At 39.9% G+C, this 18888-nt stretch overlaps 2 protein-coding genes across 4 annotated transcripts in view; both read left to right on the top strand.

Annotated features, from left to right (window-relative positions):
* The first annotated feature begins 2137 nt into the window (after window positions 1-2137).
* The window catches only part of ITGA1 (integrin subunit alpha 1), a 176813-nt gene continuing 160062 nt past the window's right edge, over window positions 2138-18888 (top strand). The window contains exons 1-2 of one of the 2 annotated variants that reach the window (XM_059173952.1): window positions 2138-2857; window positions 7283-12042. In XM_059173952.1, the coding sequence (XP_059029935.1) occupies window position 12042 (1 nt within the window). In that variant the 5' untranslated portion in view covers window positions 2138-2857; window positions 7283-12041. The remainder of the gene's footprint in view (window positions 2858-7282; window positions 12043-18888) is intronic. The other variant, XM_059173951.1, reaches the window with a different exon arrangement.
* PELO (pelota mRNA surveillance and ribosome rescue factor) lies at window positions 12042-18462 on the top strand. Of its 2 annotated transcripts, XR_009353773.1 has the most exons (3): window positions 12042-12950; window positions 13240-14234; window positions 14265-18462. XR_009353773.1 is itself a non-coding variant. In XM_059173954.1 (2 exons), the coding sequence occupies exons 1-2, from the start codon at window positions 12225-12227 to the stop codon at window positions 13669-13671; spliced, it is 1158 nt and encodes a 385-aa protein (XP_059029937.1). In that variant the 5' UTR covers window positions 12042-12224; the 3' UTR covers window positions 13672-18462. The 2 variants fall into 2 exon arrangements, 1 of the variants encoding a protein (XP_059029937.1); XM_059173954.1 differs by having other exon boundaries at window positions 13240-18462.

The raw sequence follows: 18888 nt of genomic DNA on the forward strand, positions 1-18888 counted from the left end.
TAACTTTAACCACAGCACTAGTAGTGCTGGTTATCACCATTAGTTTGCAAGTCCTAGAGAAGATTTTCAAAACTTTAAATTCAAAGTATTTATTAACCCCCAAAAAGAAAGCTAGAGTTCCCAATAATTATAACCTTCATCATTAGTATGGTTTTTTTTAATTTTTAAATTTTTATTTTTTATAAACATATAATGTATTTTTATCCCCAGGAGTACAGGTCTGTGATTCGCCAGGTTTATACGCTTCACAATACTCACCATAGCACATACCTCCCCAATGTCCATAACCCCACACCCCCCACACCCCCTCCCTCCAGCAACTCTCAGTTTGTTTTGTGTGATTAAGAGTCACTTACATCATAAGTATGTTTTAACCCTACTATTGATATAAAATTATATCAATAAGATATAATTTTATAATTTCTCTTTTCATTTCTAATTCAATAATGTTATAACTTTCTAGAGCTCTGCAGATGCATATGCGTGTATATATATACACACATATATACACACATATACACATATGTTTACATATATATGCACACTATTCTATGTTTATGAAAATACTGAGCAATTTGAAGAGATATTTCAGAGAAAGTATTTATCATGGTTTTTTAATGTCTAACCATTAACCAGTTAATCAGTATTTGATTATTGTGCAAAGCCCCATGGGTCATACTGAGAGGCATAAGACATAACTGAGACTATAGACGGAGATATGAGATGTACAGATTGCTTGTCAAGGCTTTCCCAGGAAAGGAACAGCAGGAGGCAAGGCGATGATACAGATTAATGAAGAGGGGTTGGAAAGCCAAACTGGGATATGAGACCACTGATTGCAGGCAAAGGAGTTTAAGTAATGTCAGATGAGTTTGAACTGTGATCCAACATGAAATTTTTCTAGAGATTTATTTGTGCAGTTTTGAAAATAGGACTAAGAAAGGAAAATATGAAAGCTGGAAATGGGGGGAAAGTGTTTCAAATATATTTATTAGGTAGTTAATCATTTCGTACATAAATTAGAAGAGGAATTCCTTAGCTCTGATGGGTTACATTACTGGGATTTGATGGCCTTGAACCTCTCAGGGATGCCCATCCTGTTTTTGATTTTCATTACATTTCATTACCTTTTGTCTTTTCTAGCCTTAGCATCTGGAATCCTGGCATCTTCTATTTGGTGGCAATCTATTCAATCATCCCTGTGGGCTTCTCCCTTCCCTTATCTTGGGTTACCTATCCTGTACGTCACCTGTATTGTGTTCTAGGCAGAGTCCTCCTTTGGGTGGCAGTCTTGTCCTGCCTAGCCCTAGTCCTGCTAGCTAGAGATGATTAGTTGTTGCTTTGAATTGAACTGAATTGAATACATTTTATTCCCTCCACCACCTGTAAACACAAATCCACTCAACCAGTCCTTCCCTTTCTTAGAAATTCTCAAAACCATCAAGATACAGCTGCTTTAAAAAAAAAAAAAAAAAAACAGAAAGTGAAGCGAACATGTGCATGTGGCTCTTGACTCAGGGAGGTTGGACAACTCATTCAACAAGGAAGGGAAGCATTGCAGTCTTAAGCGCCTTTTCTGGCCTGAGTCTCTCGGGGTGGGGTAACAATCTCCAACATTTTGACCTGTCAACTTAACTTCCCAATTTTCAGTTCCCTAGAGAGTGGGAGTGGAAGAGGTAGGAGTAACATGAACATGATTTAATGCACTCTTACTTATAAAAGTCTACAAGAAGAAATAAAACAGTGCCCTGTGTTCTTTATTAGATTCAATTCCCAATGTACAAACATCCTAATTCAACTTCAACAAAATAGCCCACACACATAACCACTTCTAAAGACTGTTTTCCTCCCTTCATTAACCTCCCTCTTCCTTCTCGCATTTATTTTTCTCCCTTTCTTTTTTTTCTTTTCTCTCATTCTGGTTTTTCTCCTTTTTCTGGTTTTCTTAGGGTCTTCCCAAAGAAAAGTTTAGTTGCAACCCCCGTTTAACCACACATCACCATAAGCGAAGCAAACTCTGCATAAGCTAAAGCAAAACCCTCTGTCGGGGCGTGTCTGAATGGACGCTCCCTCTACACACACACACACACACACACACGCACGCACGCACACTCACTCACTCTTAGTGCCAGACAACAACAGCACGCGAAGTTCAAGTGTCCGCAGGAGAGGGAGGTGGGGATACCAAAGTGCTCACTTTCAGAGACAATCTAATTCCTTCTGCGCAATTTAACCCCAGGAAAGCAGCCTCCCCTTAAGGGCCACGGAGTCCCGGCACTTGAAAGTGCCCTCCCTGCCCTGACTGAGGGAGAGGGAAGGGGTGTGAAGGCGGGGCCACCGGACGGGCGACACCCTCCCGAAGGTCCAGCCGTCGTGGGCCTTCCTGCCACCTTAGGGAGCGCGATCGCCCTCTCAATGGAAGGCAGATGTCCCTTTAAGGTTTGATTTGCAGCCCGTGGACTTTAGCCTAAACACGAGCCCGCGAAGCTGGCTTTATTTGTCCATGTCTCGGACACAGCCTGGGAGGCTGCCAGGAGGATTTCAGAGAACGAGCGCGCGAAGGGGCGGGAGATGGGGCAGTAAGTCTGGGATATGAAAAGCGTGGAGAGGACCTAGAGGCAGTCGTCGAAAACACAGGAAATTCACTCTTCGGCTTCTGGGCGCCGCGACTGACCGGGGCCGGAGACGGAGACCTAAGGCGGCAGAGTAGCCCAGAACGCGCGGCTCTGTGCTGCGTCCTGCCCCGTGCTGCCCTCCGATCCAGCGCGTCCTCCGGGCTCTGCGGGCTCCCGGGTCATGGCCCCCCGACGCCAAGCCAGCCCAGGGGTCGCTGTCGCCTGCTGCTGGCTCCTCACTGGTGAGCGACCCTGTTTTCTCTGAGCGTCTGCGTGCGGGGCTCTGGGCTGCGTGTGGGTCGGGAGATAGCGAGGGCTCCGCGCAGAAAGGCGGAGGAGCGCCGGCTCACTTAGGGACCCTCCAGGTAGTCCGGGCAGGTCCGAGGGCAGAAAGGAGTCTGCGTTTTGTTTCGGATACTAGTTTTGATGTATTTCAAAACCTTCCCCCTCAATAGAAGGAGGGAGATCGTGCTGGAAACTTGACAAGGTAGAAGTGAGTTTACAACTAAAGTTGTTTTGACAGTTTACATTGTATTTTAGGACTTTGCTGACTGGCATTACCCCCACCTACCTCCTTATCTACCTTTCTTTCTTTCTCTTTCTCTCTCTCTCTCTTTTTTTTTTTTTTAATTTTTTTTTTATTTTTTGGAGGAAGGTAATAGGGGGCGCCGGATTTATATGCAAAGTTCCTACCTTTAGGTTACTCAAGAGTGGGCATTATTGCATTTTTCTTGCTGCTGTGTATTCAAGATCTTTTCTACGACAGAATGAGGAAAGAAAGGAAAGCAAGGCAAAATTGCTTCTTGTCCTGAAATGACGTTTCTGTATAAGGAGGAGGAACACTTTGAAATTGAGAAAGGGATAGTCATAGAGCAGATTATTTTTTAATGCAAAATACAGTATTGTTACTTGTGTATAAAAGGCATTTTTAAGGAGGGACTTTAAAAAAAACACTGGAAATGCAAAGTTATATCCAATTTAGAAAAAGGTTGAATCATAACATTTTCTAAGATTTTCCAAATGATTAGCCCATGGCCAGATTTTACCAGATACTGAGGGGGGGAAAGTTTGTAATGGTGAAAGAAAAAGGCAGATTGGTGAAGCTTTGTGTGAAAGTAACGTGATTAATGGTTAGGTTAATGATTGGGTTTAGCATATCATCAATATTCAATATTCAGTGTCTTTACTGCTTGGCATGCTTATTGGTATTAGTTAATTTGGCATTTTTCCACTAAAGACAGGGGTGATCCTGATTTAGATGCCCAAGCATTGTTAAGTTTTATGAGGATCCCTGAGAAATGGATTATTTGCAAGTAAAACATTTTTTTCACAGCGAGGTGGTATTAACAGAGTTAATTATGAGCTATTGACTTTTCATCCAGACATTTTCCACTACTCAGGAAGTGTCCGGTAATCCAAACAGTAGTAACTTCTGAACAGCTTTGCAGCCAGTGAATGGTTTAACTTACCAGCTGCTGTCCCTGCCCTTTATACTTATTTGACCTATGATGCCTCTTCTGCTCCAACCTTTTGGAGGGCGTTTGCATTTTGTTGTCGTTGTACAAAATCTGAAGTTTTCTAATTATTCAAGTTGTACCTTTTGCATTTTACCAAATAAGCAGTCACTATGCAGAAAGGATCAAAGGCAGTTTGCACATCCTCTAAAAAGGGCAAGAATGAAACTTTAAAAAATTTAATTCCCTTTTGTGTGTGTATATGTGTGTGTGTATTATTCAATCATACTAAAACTTAGAATTTATTGCATAAGAATCAATAGGTTCCTCATACGTGCTATATTTATGCCCATTTCACAACATAAGGATCTGAAATTTGACTTCTTCCTCTCCTTTGAGAGTTTTCCAGTCAGTTATCATATTGTCAGCTTTCTTGGAAACTCCTCAATTCATAAAATCTACACCTAATCTGCGGTATCATCTGTCCATGCACAGTACGAGAGAGCTCTTCTTGTTGCAAATCTGTACCCAACTTCTAATTTATCTTCTTAATAACTAATTTTCATTATATATTAGTCTTTTTAGTAAAACAAACAAACAAAAACACTTTCATGGTTCTTTATTGTCTTCAGATGAAATCCAGAATTCTCTACTGACCACTCTGTTTGTCCTAATCCAGCACCCTCTCTCTCTCACTGTACCTATATCCATTTCCTATTTTTGTTGTACCAAATTGCTATAGATTTATTGGCTTAAAACAAGACAAATATGTTATGTGACAGTTATGTAAGTTAGAAGTATCACTGGGCTAAAATCAAGGTGTGGACAGAGCTATGTGTCTTCTGAAGCCTGTATCAGGGACAATCCACTGCCTTGCCTTTTTCAGCTTCTAGAAGCCACCTGCATACCTTAGCTTGTGGCTCCATCCTCCATCTTCAAAGCCAGTAGGATAGCATTTTCACATCCTTCCCTCTGACTCTGCTTCATCTTCCAGTTCCTTCTTTGACTCTGACCCATTGCCTCTTTCTAAAAAGGATCCTTCTAATTACATGGGCCCATTTGGATAAACCAGGATAAGCTCCTAGTCTTAAGAGCCTTAATTTAATCATATGTGCCAAGTTCCTTTTGCCATATAAGTTAACATATTCACAGGTTCTAGGGATTAGGACATGAACATCTTTGGGAGACCATTTTTCTGCCTACCAAAACCCTGAAATGTAAACTTCACATGAGAGCCAGTCACATTTCCTTATTTTCTACATAATCTTCATGCTCATTTTGCCACTGTGGCTATGGTCTTGTTGTTTTATATATCTAGAAAAGAACTTCACGCTTCCTTCCCACACCCCCTGCCATCTAAATGAACTCTCTCCAGACTTCAAACCTAGGTTTATATCATGACAACAAATCGCCATGCTAATAAACTTCCCATTGAATTAAAAACTGCCTTGTATTAGCTTTTAACAGTATTATAAAATGATCTGCCACCAAAGATTATTATTTTACATATATCAAAGTCCCAGCAAAAAACTAGTGACACATATAAAGCATTTAACTAAAGAAAGTTTAATAAAGGACTGTTTGCAGAGGCATTTAAAGAACTGACAAAAGATGGTAGAGCACCTAAGGGCAAACAATAGTGAAAGGAAAGCATATGAAGCAACACTGGGAAGAGAAGCCATTATCACTCTTAGGCCTGAGGAGGAAGTAGTGTTACATTGGCTGTGAACTCTAGCTATGGGAGAGGGGCTGTTGGATGGGAGCTGAGGCATAGGAAGAGGAATGCAGCTAGAGCCACAATCGAAGCCCAGCCAGAAGGGAGCAGAAGAAATAAATACCTGCTTCTTTTCCTCCCACCCTCTAAAAAGTCTTGCCCAACCCTCTCATTGGCCAAGTCCAAATGGCAGAATCAAACATCCTGGGGAATAGGGTCAGGACACACCATAACAGAGAAAAACTAACACAGTGCTGAATGGCACATATTTATTGGGAACATATTATGGGTGAGGCCTTATGTCAAAAACTTTGCATATATTATTTCACTTGAATCTCAAAAAAAGAAAATTTTAGAACAATTATCCATATATTAGATATGAAGAAACGAAAATGCTAAGAGATTAATTTGTCCAAAGTCCCACGACTCATAAATGGCAAAGCCTATGCTCAGCTCTCTGATCTCAAATCTCATGCTGTGAAATAATATGCCATACAGGCTATCAAAATACAAGTCCATTTCCTTCTTGCTCAACTCTCAGAATGTTAAAGCCAAGCTTAACTGTCTATGAGACTTTAAAAAGGACCTAATTAATATTGTGAATCTGATATTTTCAGGACTTTTAGGTATATCATGAAATTAGATGTCCCACCCTATATTAATTGTAACTTAAATAACTATCTCTGAATATTAAGAATATGTAGAATGACCCCAATTGAGTAATATGTCTCTTCTTGATAGAAACATTTTAGTTAGCCTAAAAGCAAGGTGTCTTCCTTTGTAAATTTTTTCAGTTAAGATTTTCTATTCAAAATGAAGTCCAGTGAGGTGATGGCTGAATATGGAACTCAGATACTTACCCATAGCAAAGAAATTACCTCCAATGGCACACAATGGACTGTAAGGAATTACTGAAGAAGGTGAAACTCTTCAGTCATTATGATGTCTGTAAAGGTAGAGTAAATAGGCATGGAGAGTAGCAATGAAATATATATCTTTAACTAATTTGCCTATTTCTCATCCCTGCTGTTGTGATGCTGTTTTAATGCATAAAGTCTTGGCACAGCTTATAACTGTTGATTTTACTCCCTTAGATGGATGTTCCTCTGCCTATGTTCTTCTGAAACCTCCAAACCAAGAAACTTCCCACTAGGTTTAGAACTTGCCCTTTAAAATATTTTGTAAATCAGCTCATGTTTAAAACATATTCAGAAAATTAGGGATCAAAATGCTGTTCTTTACTTACACAATCCTTCTGTTGTATGAAACACAAAATAGTGTATTTGAATTCATGTTAAAAAAAAAAATTGAGATGAAAGATACTTGGAATCGATGCCACAATGCTAAAATCAAAATACATTGCCTATCCAAAGTGGTCTGTGACTAGAGAATTGTATTCACTGTTAAAGCAAGTACAGAAGAGTATCAAGATATGTAAATGAGCTAAATATATTCCTGTCAAGTTTACTGAGTTTCTTTTCCCTCTTCTGTTGTGCCAGCTCCTCTGAAGTCTCCAGGCCTTTGCATAAGCAATTGCTCTCACTGCTTGCTTACCCTCAAGTCCCCACATGAACATTAGCTCCAAGAAAGTCACTAGGATAAATTGGTCCTCCTGCCCCAGAAACATGTAAGCCCCTAGTGTCTTTGCTTCTATACCACAGCACATGATATGGTTAATTAAATATCTAACTGTCTTCCCAGCTTGCTATATGCTCTGTGAGGGTAGAGTTTATTATCCTTAGCGTTTAAGAGTAACAGTCACTTGAAAAGTTGTTACTGAATGAATCTCAAAAGATAAAGACAAACTCATAAATACTTAAGAGATTGGACTGTCTCTTCTAACAGTATCCTTACCTAGATTGTGTGTGTGTGTGTGTGTATGTGTGTGTGTGTGATGACCCCAGTTAAGTTATATGTCTCTCCTTGCTAACAATTTAGTAAGCCTAAAAGCAAGGTGTCTTCCTTTGTAAATTTTTTCAGTTAAGATTTTTTATTCAAAATGAAGTATGTATATACATGTATATATGTGTGTATATACATGTATATATATATCTATACACACACACACACACACACACACACATATATATATATATATCCTCATATTTATATCTAATTGAATGAAAGACACGATCAAGGGGTGCCTGGGTGGCTCAGTGGATTAAGCCTCCGCCTTTGGCTCAGGTCATGATCTCAGGGTCCTGGGATGGAGCCCCGCATCTGGCTCTCTGCTCAGCGAGGAGTCTCCTTCCCCCTCTCTCTCTGCCTGCCTCTCTCTGTGTGTCAAATAAATAAATAAAATCTTTAAAAAAAAAGACACCATCAATTGAAAAAATGCATCATTATTTTATTCACTACTAAGGAAAAAGAGTGCTGCCAATCCAATTATAATTATTAGACTGTTAAATAACTCCCAGTCTCAGAGATGTTGAAACGTGGGAAAATATGCATCTGAAAATTACAGATATAACATACAGTAAATCTACATAGTAATTTTCTATTAAATTTCTTTGTATTTTTAAAAACTGCATCATATAATTTCAAACACTCCTGGATACAAATGACACTGTTCCTGGAAACAATGACATGAACCTTGTCCCTCTTCTTAGTTTTTTTTCTATCTGCTACAGGGGATAATTGCTCCTCTATCATCAGCAGCCTGACCAAATCCCAGAAATGAGCTTCATCTGAACACTCTGCCTCAGCAGAAATGTGGCAATAAAGTCATTAAAAGTGTTCTAGTTGCACAGGATCAATGACTGGTTTTGGCAAATGCTAAATTTCTGTCAAATGGTGATTAGTGCTAGAGCTATACACATATGAAGGTACCTAATTTTTATCTAAAGTCTTCTATAATTTAAAAGGAAGTTTAAAAAATCAACTAAGTCTTAAAGGAGATTAAAATATATGCACTGGTTGGTATTAAGAATTCACTTTATGTGCAAAAACATTAATATTTTTTTATCCAAATAGTAGATCTCTTTAAGAAACAAAAACCAAAAATTGTCCCTTTCCCCCTTTTGCCTGAATTAGCTGAATATTTCTCCCAACTGTACACTTAGCTTTGCTTGTGGTGGTCACATGGGCATCTTTGAACAACCTGAGGTTAGCACATTCCCTTTTCATAAATGATTGCATTTATTATTAGATATTCATAATCAGAGCTCTGACTTATTCTGCAAAGATCATTTCCTAAACAGGCATAATAAAACTGTCATTATACATTATTTACAACATTTTCAGCTCTTTTCCTCAGTAAGATGTGTTTGAAATAATCATTTTCTTACCCAAGCATGGGTATCTCAAAAATTGAAACAGGTTTTTAGAAACTAACCTTAAGAGTAATCTTCTCTTTAAAATTCTAGTAACATTATAAAACAAAATGTTTTCTTAATTTTAAGATACCAGTGATAGATAAGTTAAAAGTTCTGCATTAAAGGAGAACTAAAAAATATGCATTCTTTCATATGATGACTGTTTATATAACAATTGCTGTGCTGGGTTTCAGGAACATAGACAAATAAAAGTAGGCTCACAGTCTGAAAACGGGATAGACAAGCAAAGAAGCAATGATGGGAGGAGCCTCCAAGGTGCTCTAAGCAGAAGAAGGAAAAGATTAGTAAGTGTTGCAGGAAAGTTAAGTCTTGAAAAAAAAAAATACTAGGAACAAGAACATTTATACAGCCCTTACTGCACTAAGCCTAGGGTATTCAAACAAGATTTCCATTGTTCAGGAGCTCATAATTCCTGCTGCTGTGATACAAACCATTTCTAACATACCACTATAATAGCAACAAGAACTGTAATCTAATTCACCAACAAGATACATGGATTCATGTACTAGGGCTCACCTAAGTTTTCCCTGGAGAAGAGATACTAGTATAAATTAATGATACCCACAGATTATCCATCAGTCAACCTTACCGAACCAGTTATTTTTCTAAGACCGAATAATTATGATCATGTCAGTGTGAGCCCTTGCCCCCTGCTATGTCTGATTCAGATTTCTAGCTTCAGGTCAGGCATTCTTAGAGATATACCACGTGTTTGTAGAACTCTACAGTTTACAAAGTATCGTAATCTCATTAGAACCTTATAAGGGTTATCAAATGAGAGAGGCAGCACCAAAAACCTGACTTACAATTTAGAATGAAGGCTTCAGGTTTGTAGCTGTTAGGGGACCTAACTAAAGATGCTATAATCTGCTGGAAAGATCATGACTCATGTCTGCTGACTATTGCTGTGCAAGTATTAAACTTCGTATTGATCTTTTACCACTGTAATGGACCTTAGGAAGAATTAAACTCTTGAATACATTTATTTTTCTGTAATTCATTTTCTTACTACAAAATGAGGATAACAAATATTTAGAGAAGAGGATTAGAAGAGTATAGGAAAGGACCTGGTGAATATTCCATAAATGATAGCTCTTCAAGAAAAACTTAACACTTACTAAGATCCTACTGTATGCCTGCCACTGTGATTATGTGGTTTTTAATCTTTATCAGACTTTGAAGAGAATTCTACTTAGGTGATCAAGGAGCAACTCAAAGTATTTCTCTCTCCTGGTTAGGGAATGTCCTTTGGAGAGACAAACCATCTTCACATCTTAGGGCATTCGGTTCCTTACTCAAAGTTGCTGGGTCTTCTGGGAAGTGGAAGAAAGCCGTCAGAGTTAGAAACTTTAGGAAGGCATTCAGTATGACAGGAAGGTGTGGAAGGAATAGGAAAAGGAGGTAGAGAGAGGGAGGGAGAGAAGTCACAAAACAAACAATGGCTCTAATTTGTATTAGCACTTGAAAAGGGATTTTTGTGTCTCCTTGGAATCTCTGAGGAAGATAATTGAGGCATCAGAGTTAAGACTGTCAAGACTTGTGGCAAAGTCAGATTCCTTCCTTTCACCCTGGTCTCACCAGTTCTGGGTGGTTAAGATTCCCTTTCAGTGCCATATGCAAGTAAGAAAGAGAATGAGAAGATATGTGGGTAGGACTACTCTGTTCACCTCCTCTGGTTTTTGTTGTTGTTTTGTTTGTTTTAAGATTTTATTTATTTGAGAGAAAGCAAGAGATCCAGCTCAGGAGCAGGAGCGGAGGGAGAGGGGCAGAGGAAGAGGTAGAAGCAGACTCCCCACTGAGCACGTGGAACCTGCTGGGGCTCAATCCCAGGACGCTAGAGATTGTGACCTGAGCTTAACCCACTGAGATACCCATGCGCCCCTCCCCATCTCATTTTAACTCTGGGGGAAATTCTGGTGGGCTTTTTCTATTTCTACTCACTGATCTTGTTATCACCATAAAAATGCTAAGTGATTTAAGGATTTTCTTTAAAATCAACTTTGTAGCCATTCAGTCGGGTTGGTCCAAGTACATCAGACTTTTTCCACTTCCCATATCTTCAACTCAATTTAGGCAGTGAAGTTCGGGCTCTAAATTTTTGCGACCCAACCCCCAACCTAAACATTTCACAGGCTACTGAGCTGCATAAAGTAGAGACTGCCAATTTTGGATTCTGGGATTCCCAGGACATCAGGCCAAGCAACTGAGCTGTCCACCCAGGGGTGAATTCCACAGATGGTTTCTTTTCTCTCTGGGGTCAGTGCTTTAACATCTGGGTAGTCAGATTGTGCAGACAGGGTAACAAGCACAGAAAACGGCTGGGCACGTTGCTCTGAGCCCAGACCCACCGTGACCAGTGGTTCTTAGAAACCGTTTCTGGAAATGCCAACTCCAACAGGAGTGTAGCATCTGAGTGCTGATAAGGCAAGCCCAGTTTAGAACTTTGGGGCCAAGCCTGAGATTTTGAGAAATCCTTTTAGTTAAGTTTTGGATTTATCCGGGGCAGAGAGGGTGTACAGTAGTAACTTCATGCAGCTGGGCGGGTGGGGGGGGGGGGAGTTGCACTCACATACTTCCCAGATTCTGCACAAACAGGTTTGGAAGAGAAAACTTAGGAAGTCCAAGTTCAGCATTAAAATAAGTAACTCGCCACCAAAGATTCTAAGCCCTTTGCTCTCAGTTCAGTCTTCGGACGCACTTCGCCCTTAGTGCGCCTGCGCCCCCCGCAAACTGCAACCCCGCCTCCTCGTTGGGGACGTAAAACGTGCGCCGAGAGGTGGAACGCGGGCTGAGCATGCGCCGTCATTGCATCAGCCGCCGGGTCCGTGCTGGGTGCTGGAACGCCGGGGAAGGCTGTGTTTTGCTGCTGTGTCTCTTGCTCGCGTCTGGCGCTCTGTCGGAAGACTAGGAAAAGAAGGGCTAGAGTAAGTGTTCCCCTTGGCCGCTTGAGTCGGAGCTAGGGTATTTCCTTCCCGCCAGGCAAGTGCCTGTAGGAACCGGACCCCGCCCCCTTCCCGACCTAGACTCCCCTTTTCCCTCCCTGTCCCTTTCCCACCGAGGACCTTCTCCTTTCCTCTTGTTCTGCCTCTGAACCCCCGCGGAGGTCATGAAGCTTGTGAGGAAGGACATTGAGAAAGATAATGCGGGCCAGGTGACCCTAGTCCCCGAAGAACCTGAGGATATGTGGCACACCTACAATCTAGTGCAGGTGGGCGACAGCTTGCGCGCCTCCACCATCCGCAAGGTACAGACGGAGTCCTCCACGGGCAGCGTAGGAAGCAACCGGGTCCGCACTACTCTCACTCTCTGCGTGGAGGCCATCGATTTTGACTCTCAGGCCTGCCAGCTGCGGGTTAAGGGAACAAACATCCAAGAGAATGAGTATGTGAAGATGGGGGCTTACCACACCATCGAGCTGGAGCCCAACCGCCAGTTCACCCTGGCCAAGAAACAGTGGGACAGTGTGGTTCTGGAGCGCATCGAGCAGGCCTGTGACCCAGCCTGGAGTGCAGATGTGGCCGCCGTGGTGATGCAGGAAGGCCTAGCCCATATCTGCTTAGTCACTCCCAGCATGACCCTCACTCGGGCCAAGGTGGAGGTGAACATCCCCAGAAAACGGAAAGGCAACTGTTCCCAACATGACCGGGCCTTGGAGCGGTTCTATGAACAGGTGGTCCAGGCTATCCAGCGCCACATCAACTTCGACGTTGTGAAGTGCATCCTGGTGGCCAGCCCGGGATTTGTGAGGGAGCAGTTCTGCGACTACATGTTTCAACAAGCAGTGAAGACCGACAACAAAGTGCTCCTGGAAAATCGGTCCAAGTTTCTTCAGGTAAAAATCTTATCCAAGGATAATTCAGAGTGGGCAGAGGGATTTGTATAAACTACTCTTAAATTTTAGACCTGGGAAAAGTGCAGGAGGAGAAAGTGTTCACTGGACTGCGATTGTAAGTGAGGTAATGAAGTGAAAGTTGTTAAAACAGCCTGTTTACATAGTAAACTTGGCTTAAGTCCTCAAACATAGAAAGCCTTCTTTGTGCTTTTGGCTTTAGGTCATTGCAGGCTGATTAATGGGTACTCGAAGACATTCTTCTGTCTGACTTTGATAATTATGATTCTAGGTACATGCCTCCTCTGGACACAAGTACTCCCTGAAAGAGGCCCTTTGTGACCCTTCTGTAGCTAGCCGCCTTTCAGACACTAAAGCTGCTGGGGAAGTAAAAGCCTTGGATGACTTCTATAAAATGCTACAACATGAACCTGACCGAGCTTTTTACGGACTCAAGCAGGTGGAGAAGGCAAATGAGGCTATGGCCATTGACACATTGCTCATCAGCGATGAGCTGTTCAGGCACCAGGATGTCGCCACACGAAGCCGGTATGTGAAGCTTGTGGACAGTGTGAAAGAGAATGCGGGCACAGTTAGGATATTCTCAAGTCTTCATGTATCAGGGGAACAGCTCAGTCAGCTGACTGGAGTAGCTGCCATTCTCCGCTTCCCTGTTCCTGAACTCTCTGACCAAGAGGATGATTCCAGTTCTGAAGAAGATTAGTGATTGGACCTTATAATTGAGACAAGCTCTGTCCCCGTTGTTAACATATTGTGGCATCCTGACAGAACGCTGCAAGGCACTTCGTGATTCTTACATGGATTTTTCATTTATTTGGTCACACTAGGTATTTTGTAATTGGCAAGACGTGTTCAAACTAAACAATAAATTAAAAGGAAATAATCTCCATGTACTACCATTTTTATTAATTAGAATAATTTATATAGAAATTATGAGTTATTTGCAGTACTTAAAAACATTTTGTATATATAAGAATGCCTTATATTCTTTGGGATAGATCATAAAATCCCAAATGTCATACTTTGAAATAAGTTTTTTCTAAGGAAAAGCCGTTCAGTATTTCATCATACTCAGTTTCAACTGCTTATTTTAATTCTGCATAGTGTCCTTGTATGGTGTTTAATGATCCCTTTCCTCCATTTCCTGTACACTTTTTTTTTCTAAGTGATGGCCAAATAATTTGTAGACTTTTCTAGAAGACAAATTTAAAATGGTATTTTTCTTAAGAGACTTGTTAAATCAGGCATGTTACAAGTAAACTCTTGGTGGGTTTTTTGTTTTGTTTCGTTTTACAGTTACTCATACTTGCTTTGGAGAACCATATAATTCATTACTTTTAGGTCATAGAGTTTCATTCTGCTAGGGATTCTCAAGATAAGCTATTTGAGGTGTCTTTATTTTTAAAATGCAATTAAGGTGTGTCATTTGCTTGTTATGTGGCTAATTAGTGCTAAAGCGGAAGGTAGTTCCTGCTCGGGCTCCATTTCTTTGCACTATCACACTATATGTATTTATTTGGCTTATCTAGAAATATGTATTGTTGTCTTAAATTTCTATGTGGCATTAGTCTGTGCTTGCACATTCTTATTGCACTCTCTCTACATCCTATTTTAGGAGGTGAGAAGGCCTGTTCAGAAAGTTTAAGTCGCATCATTTGTAGTATGTGATAGTTGACTTGAACTCCAGTACTCTACTGTAATGAGGGTGTTCTGCTAATACCTGAGAGTTTACAATATTTTCATTATTTTAAGAGTTAGGGAGGGATCCTTGGAATGGAATTGCATCCTGACCTTTTACAAAACTCAGTTTAGCAAAATAATTAGGAAAAGCATTATGAAGAAAGAGTGGTAATTCAATTTTTAATACATTGGTACCCACATGAAATATAGAAATTAAGTAAACTTTTGCTTGTCCTTTTCTGTGTCTGGGCTTTTTCTCCTGGGACAAGTGCAAGGTCTGGGGAATATATATATAGATATAGATATAGATATAGATATAGATATAAACTTCTGACTAATCTGAGCTTACTTTAATCTGTAATTAGGAATAGATGATAGATATTTAAAATACTATGAAGAGTATGTTATTAAATAATTTGGTAGGAGTATAGAAATGAAACTGCTAAGATTCTTAATATTAGAACCTGATTGATAATGACTCATATTACCAGTAGAAGTTTGGAGACTTGGGGTGTATATTACTCTCATAATCTATGCAGTACCGGTTATTCCCAGTTCTGTTACCTACTGTATTAGAAACAAGGAGAAATAAAACCTACCCATAAATCTGACCATTTTCGGTCATAGATTCTCAAAGTTAGTTGCTTGTTAGCCTGAACTTGGGAGCTTTTGAAACTCAGTACCCAGACTGGATCCCAGGCTCAGTAACCTTTCAGCCTTAGAAATGGTTTCTTATAGCTCCCCAGGTGATTCCGTTAAGTATCAGGACTTAGAACCACTGATTCAGGCCTTGCAATTCAGAAGTGTGGTCCACGGATCACTAGCAGACTATGGACCAAGACCCTAAGAGCTTGTCAGAAACTGGAAACCAGCATCAATCCTGGGCCTTCTGGGTTTCAGTCTATATTTTAACATCTTCAGTTGATTACTTTGCCTGATAAAATCTGATAAACATAGGCAGGAACTTATTCTCCCTGTACTAATAAAAATCTCTGGCTGGGATTGCCAGCCATAGAGGAAAAACATTTGGGTCTCAAGGTTGATTTCAGTAGAGTTAATTGGCTAGTATTCAGCTTAACTATCTGTAAAACTCAAAATAATAGTGTATTTTTTTGTCTATAGAGTACTTAAAATACCTTCAAGAATTCCTGTTTTTAAAAAGTTACATTCTGGAGGCACCTGGGTGACAGCTGGTTAAGTGTCCATCTCTTGATTTCAGCTCTGGTTGTGAGATGGAGACCTTCACTGGGCATGGAGCCTGCTTAAGATTTTCTCTGTCCTTCTCCCCCTAATACCCTTCCAAAAAAAAAAAAAAAAAAGTTACGTTCTGTACCATTGTCAAGAGTATAAATCCTCATACATGTATAGCGTGAAATATCAAAATAATGATAGCATATGAAATTTTAAAATTACGATCTTTTTTCTTTTTTACTATTCTCTAAAAAGCAAAATGAACCATAAGTCTTTGGAAGTCATTTTCATTATTTTATGAATGTCATGTTGAATATGACATATGAATGAATATGACTTGAATAAGTCATATTCAGTAGTCTAATCCATTATTATGAATGTCTAATTCAACTGCTATTTATTAATAAGGAACAACTTGGCTACAAATGGAAACACCTTTCAAGGCAATGTTGTACTGTAAATTTCCATTTAACATCAGGTACTTGTAAACAAAGATTTGTTCCCTGCCCCCGCCCCCCCCCCCACCAGCACAGTAAATGAGAAGCTGGCAGATTGTTTCATTTTACTCTAGGTATAAAATACATCAAGTTTATTTTGCTATTCTTAGTCCCTCATTTATATGTTATATTTATTTTACTAGTTTTTATGTCTGGATTGTTGATTCTGGATTTCATTTTCATTTTTCTCTTACATATGAGTTGGCTCTTTTTCCACCCAGACGGCACTGCAGTGGCTTTGTAAAACTAATTTTCCCTTATCTCTACCTATTTTCTGTTGTTAACTTCATTTTCCTTTTTTTAGCCCTGTGAGCAGTTCTCTTAACCTCAAATTATCTTTAACAGAAGTGATTCATGTATTCTGGAACTGAAATTTCCTTTATTGCTAAAAAATAAAAGTACACAGATAAATGGTGTATATGTGAATTTCCCTAAGTAATAGCTGTTACTGGGGAAAGGAGTATTGTGCTTTTAAATCAGATAGTTTTCCAAACAAATGAGATTGGATGTTTGTTTTCAGTATCAGACCATGTTGAATTGCATGTAGAATAGGTATTTCTAAAGTGATTCTGAGTGAGGAGAAAGAAACCATTTGCCTGTGTCCAGATCCTGGAAATGGGGCATCTGTGTTTGTATTATACCAATTATTAAGGGTGTTACATTTATCCATTTGGATTTTAGTTCCTGCTTTGATGCTGGGTTTAAGAAAGACAAGCATGAAAACAAATCACTATTACAAGAGCAACTTGTACAAAGTGTAAGAGAGCACAGTGTTGGAAGGGTCACTTGTAGGAGGAACTTTATAGAGCTGGAGCCAGTAAATCTCCTAAATGGTGAGAAGAACCCCAGAGATGTTATTGGAAAGAGGAGAGGGGCAGAGTAAGTATACCAATCACATTAGACCCCTCTCCATGCAGCAATAAAGAGTGGGTTTGACAATAATGAGAAATCACTGAAAAGTTTAAGCAGGAGAATGGCATGTTTGCATTTCACAAATATAACTGTTCAGCAGTATCAAGGATGAATTGGAGGAGGCAAGAGCACTTGTTAAAAGAATGCAAATTAGAAAAACCCAGGGGAAAAGCAATTTTGGCCTGAACAAGGACAGTAACAATAATCCTTGCAACAGGAATGAAAAATCACTAGGCAATATGAAGAGATAGGATCAAAAGGACATGGGCTACTGATAGTTGTTCAGAGTTAAAGAGTAGACTGTAGGGAGGGCTAAGTCTCGGATTTTTTTTTTTTTTTAATGTGGTAGAGATGATGGCACAATTTAAAAAGCAAAACAAAATCAAACCAGGAAATACAGGAAGAGAAGCTGACTTGCAAGGAAAAAACATTAAATTCAGTTCTGAGTCTTTAGGGGCATCTGGGTGACTCAGTCAGATAAGCATTCGACTCTTGATTTTGGCTCAGTCATGATCTGAGGGTTGTGAGATTGAGCCCCAAGTCTAGCTCCATGCTGGGCATAGAGACTGCTTAAGATTCTTTCTCTTCCTCTGCTCTTCCCTGCCCCCCTCCCAACTCTGTCTCTCAAAAACAAATTGAGGGTGCCTGCAGAACATCTGAAATGCTCTTCCACCAGATTTCTGTATGCTCACTCACTCATTCTCTTAAGGTTTTTGTTAAAAGTTCACCTCTGTGAGGTCTTCCAAGCCAGTCTTTAAAAAAAAGATAACTTCTCCAGGATTTCTTTCTAAGCCCTTTGTCTTACTTTTCTCTATAATGTAGTTGTTTTGCTTATCATCTGTCTAGCATGGAAACTCCATGAGGGCAAGGACTATTGTTTGTTAGGTTCATTGCTATATCCCTAATGCTAAGAACATTAGCACGCAGTAGATGCTCAAAAATATTGGCTGGGGCAGGGGGTGGTAAGTGAATGACAGAATGAATGCATTCATTCTCTTAGCTAAGAAGTTCCCTTAGAAGGGTCCTGGGTGGCTCAGTGGCTTAAATAAAGCTTCTGCCTTCGGCTCAGGTCATGATCCCAGAGTCCTGGGATCAAGTCACACATCAGGCTCTGCTCAGCGAGGAGCCTGCTTCCCCCTCTCTCTGCCTGGCTCTCTGCCTACTTGTGATCTCTCTCTATCAAATAAATAAAATCTTAAAAAAAAAAAAAAGAAGGTCCTTTTGTTCATTGTGCACACAGGCCTGAAGTTCAAGAAAAAGCAGTTGGCTGAGGTTAATGATATACCAGTTGTCAGCGTTAATGATATACCAGTTGTCAGCATGTAAGTAAACTTGAAATCAGAGAGAGAGAAAAAAATGGCCTCCCAAGAATTAGTAAAGCTAGGGAAAAAGGCCAGGCACAGAAGCATAGGGAAACAGATAACTTCTTTAAATGTTCCTTGACTCTATTGTCTGTTAAAATCCATCAGAGTAGAAATGGATTTGAATATTTGAATATTCAAATATTTGAATAATTAATATGGTCAGATAATTATTTTTCCCCCTGCAGAGCTCTTTAATGTCCTAGAGATAATACAAGTAGAAGAGCCAAAATGTTGATTACATAGAAACTGGGTTTTGAAATTTCCTAAGATAAGTTT

This window comes from Mustela lutreola, chromosome 5, assembly GCF_030435805.1.
Source record: "Mustela lutreola isolate mMusLut2 chromosome 5, mMusLut2.pri, whole genome shotgun sequence".
Taxonomy (NCBI): Eukaryota; Metazoa; Chordata; class Mammalia; order Carnivora; family Mustelidae; genus Mustela; species Mustela lutreola.

Bases quoted from the DNA above. Each gene is read 5' to 3' on its own strand.
- PELO (XM_059173954.1), top strand. From the start codon at position 12,225: ATGAAGCTTGTGAGGAAGGACATTGAGAAAGATAATGCGGGCCAGGTG. The intron at 12,951-13,239 runs GTAAAAATCTTA...TTATGATTCTAG, and splicing joins ATCGGTCCAAGTTTCTTCAG to GTACATGCCTCCTCTGGACA.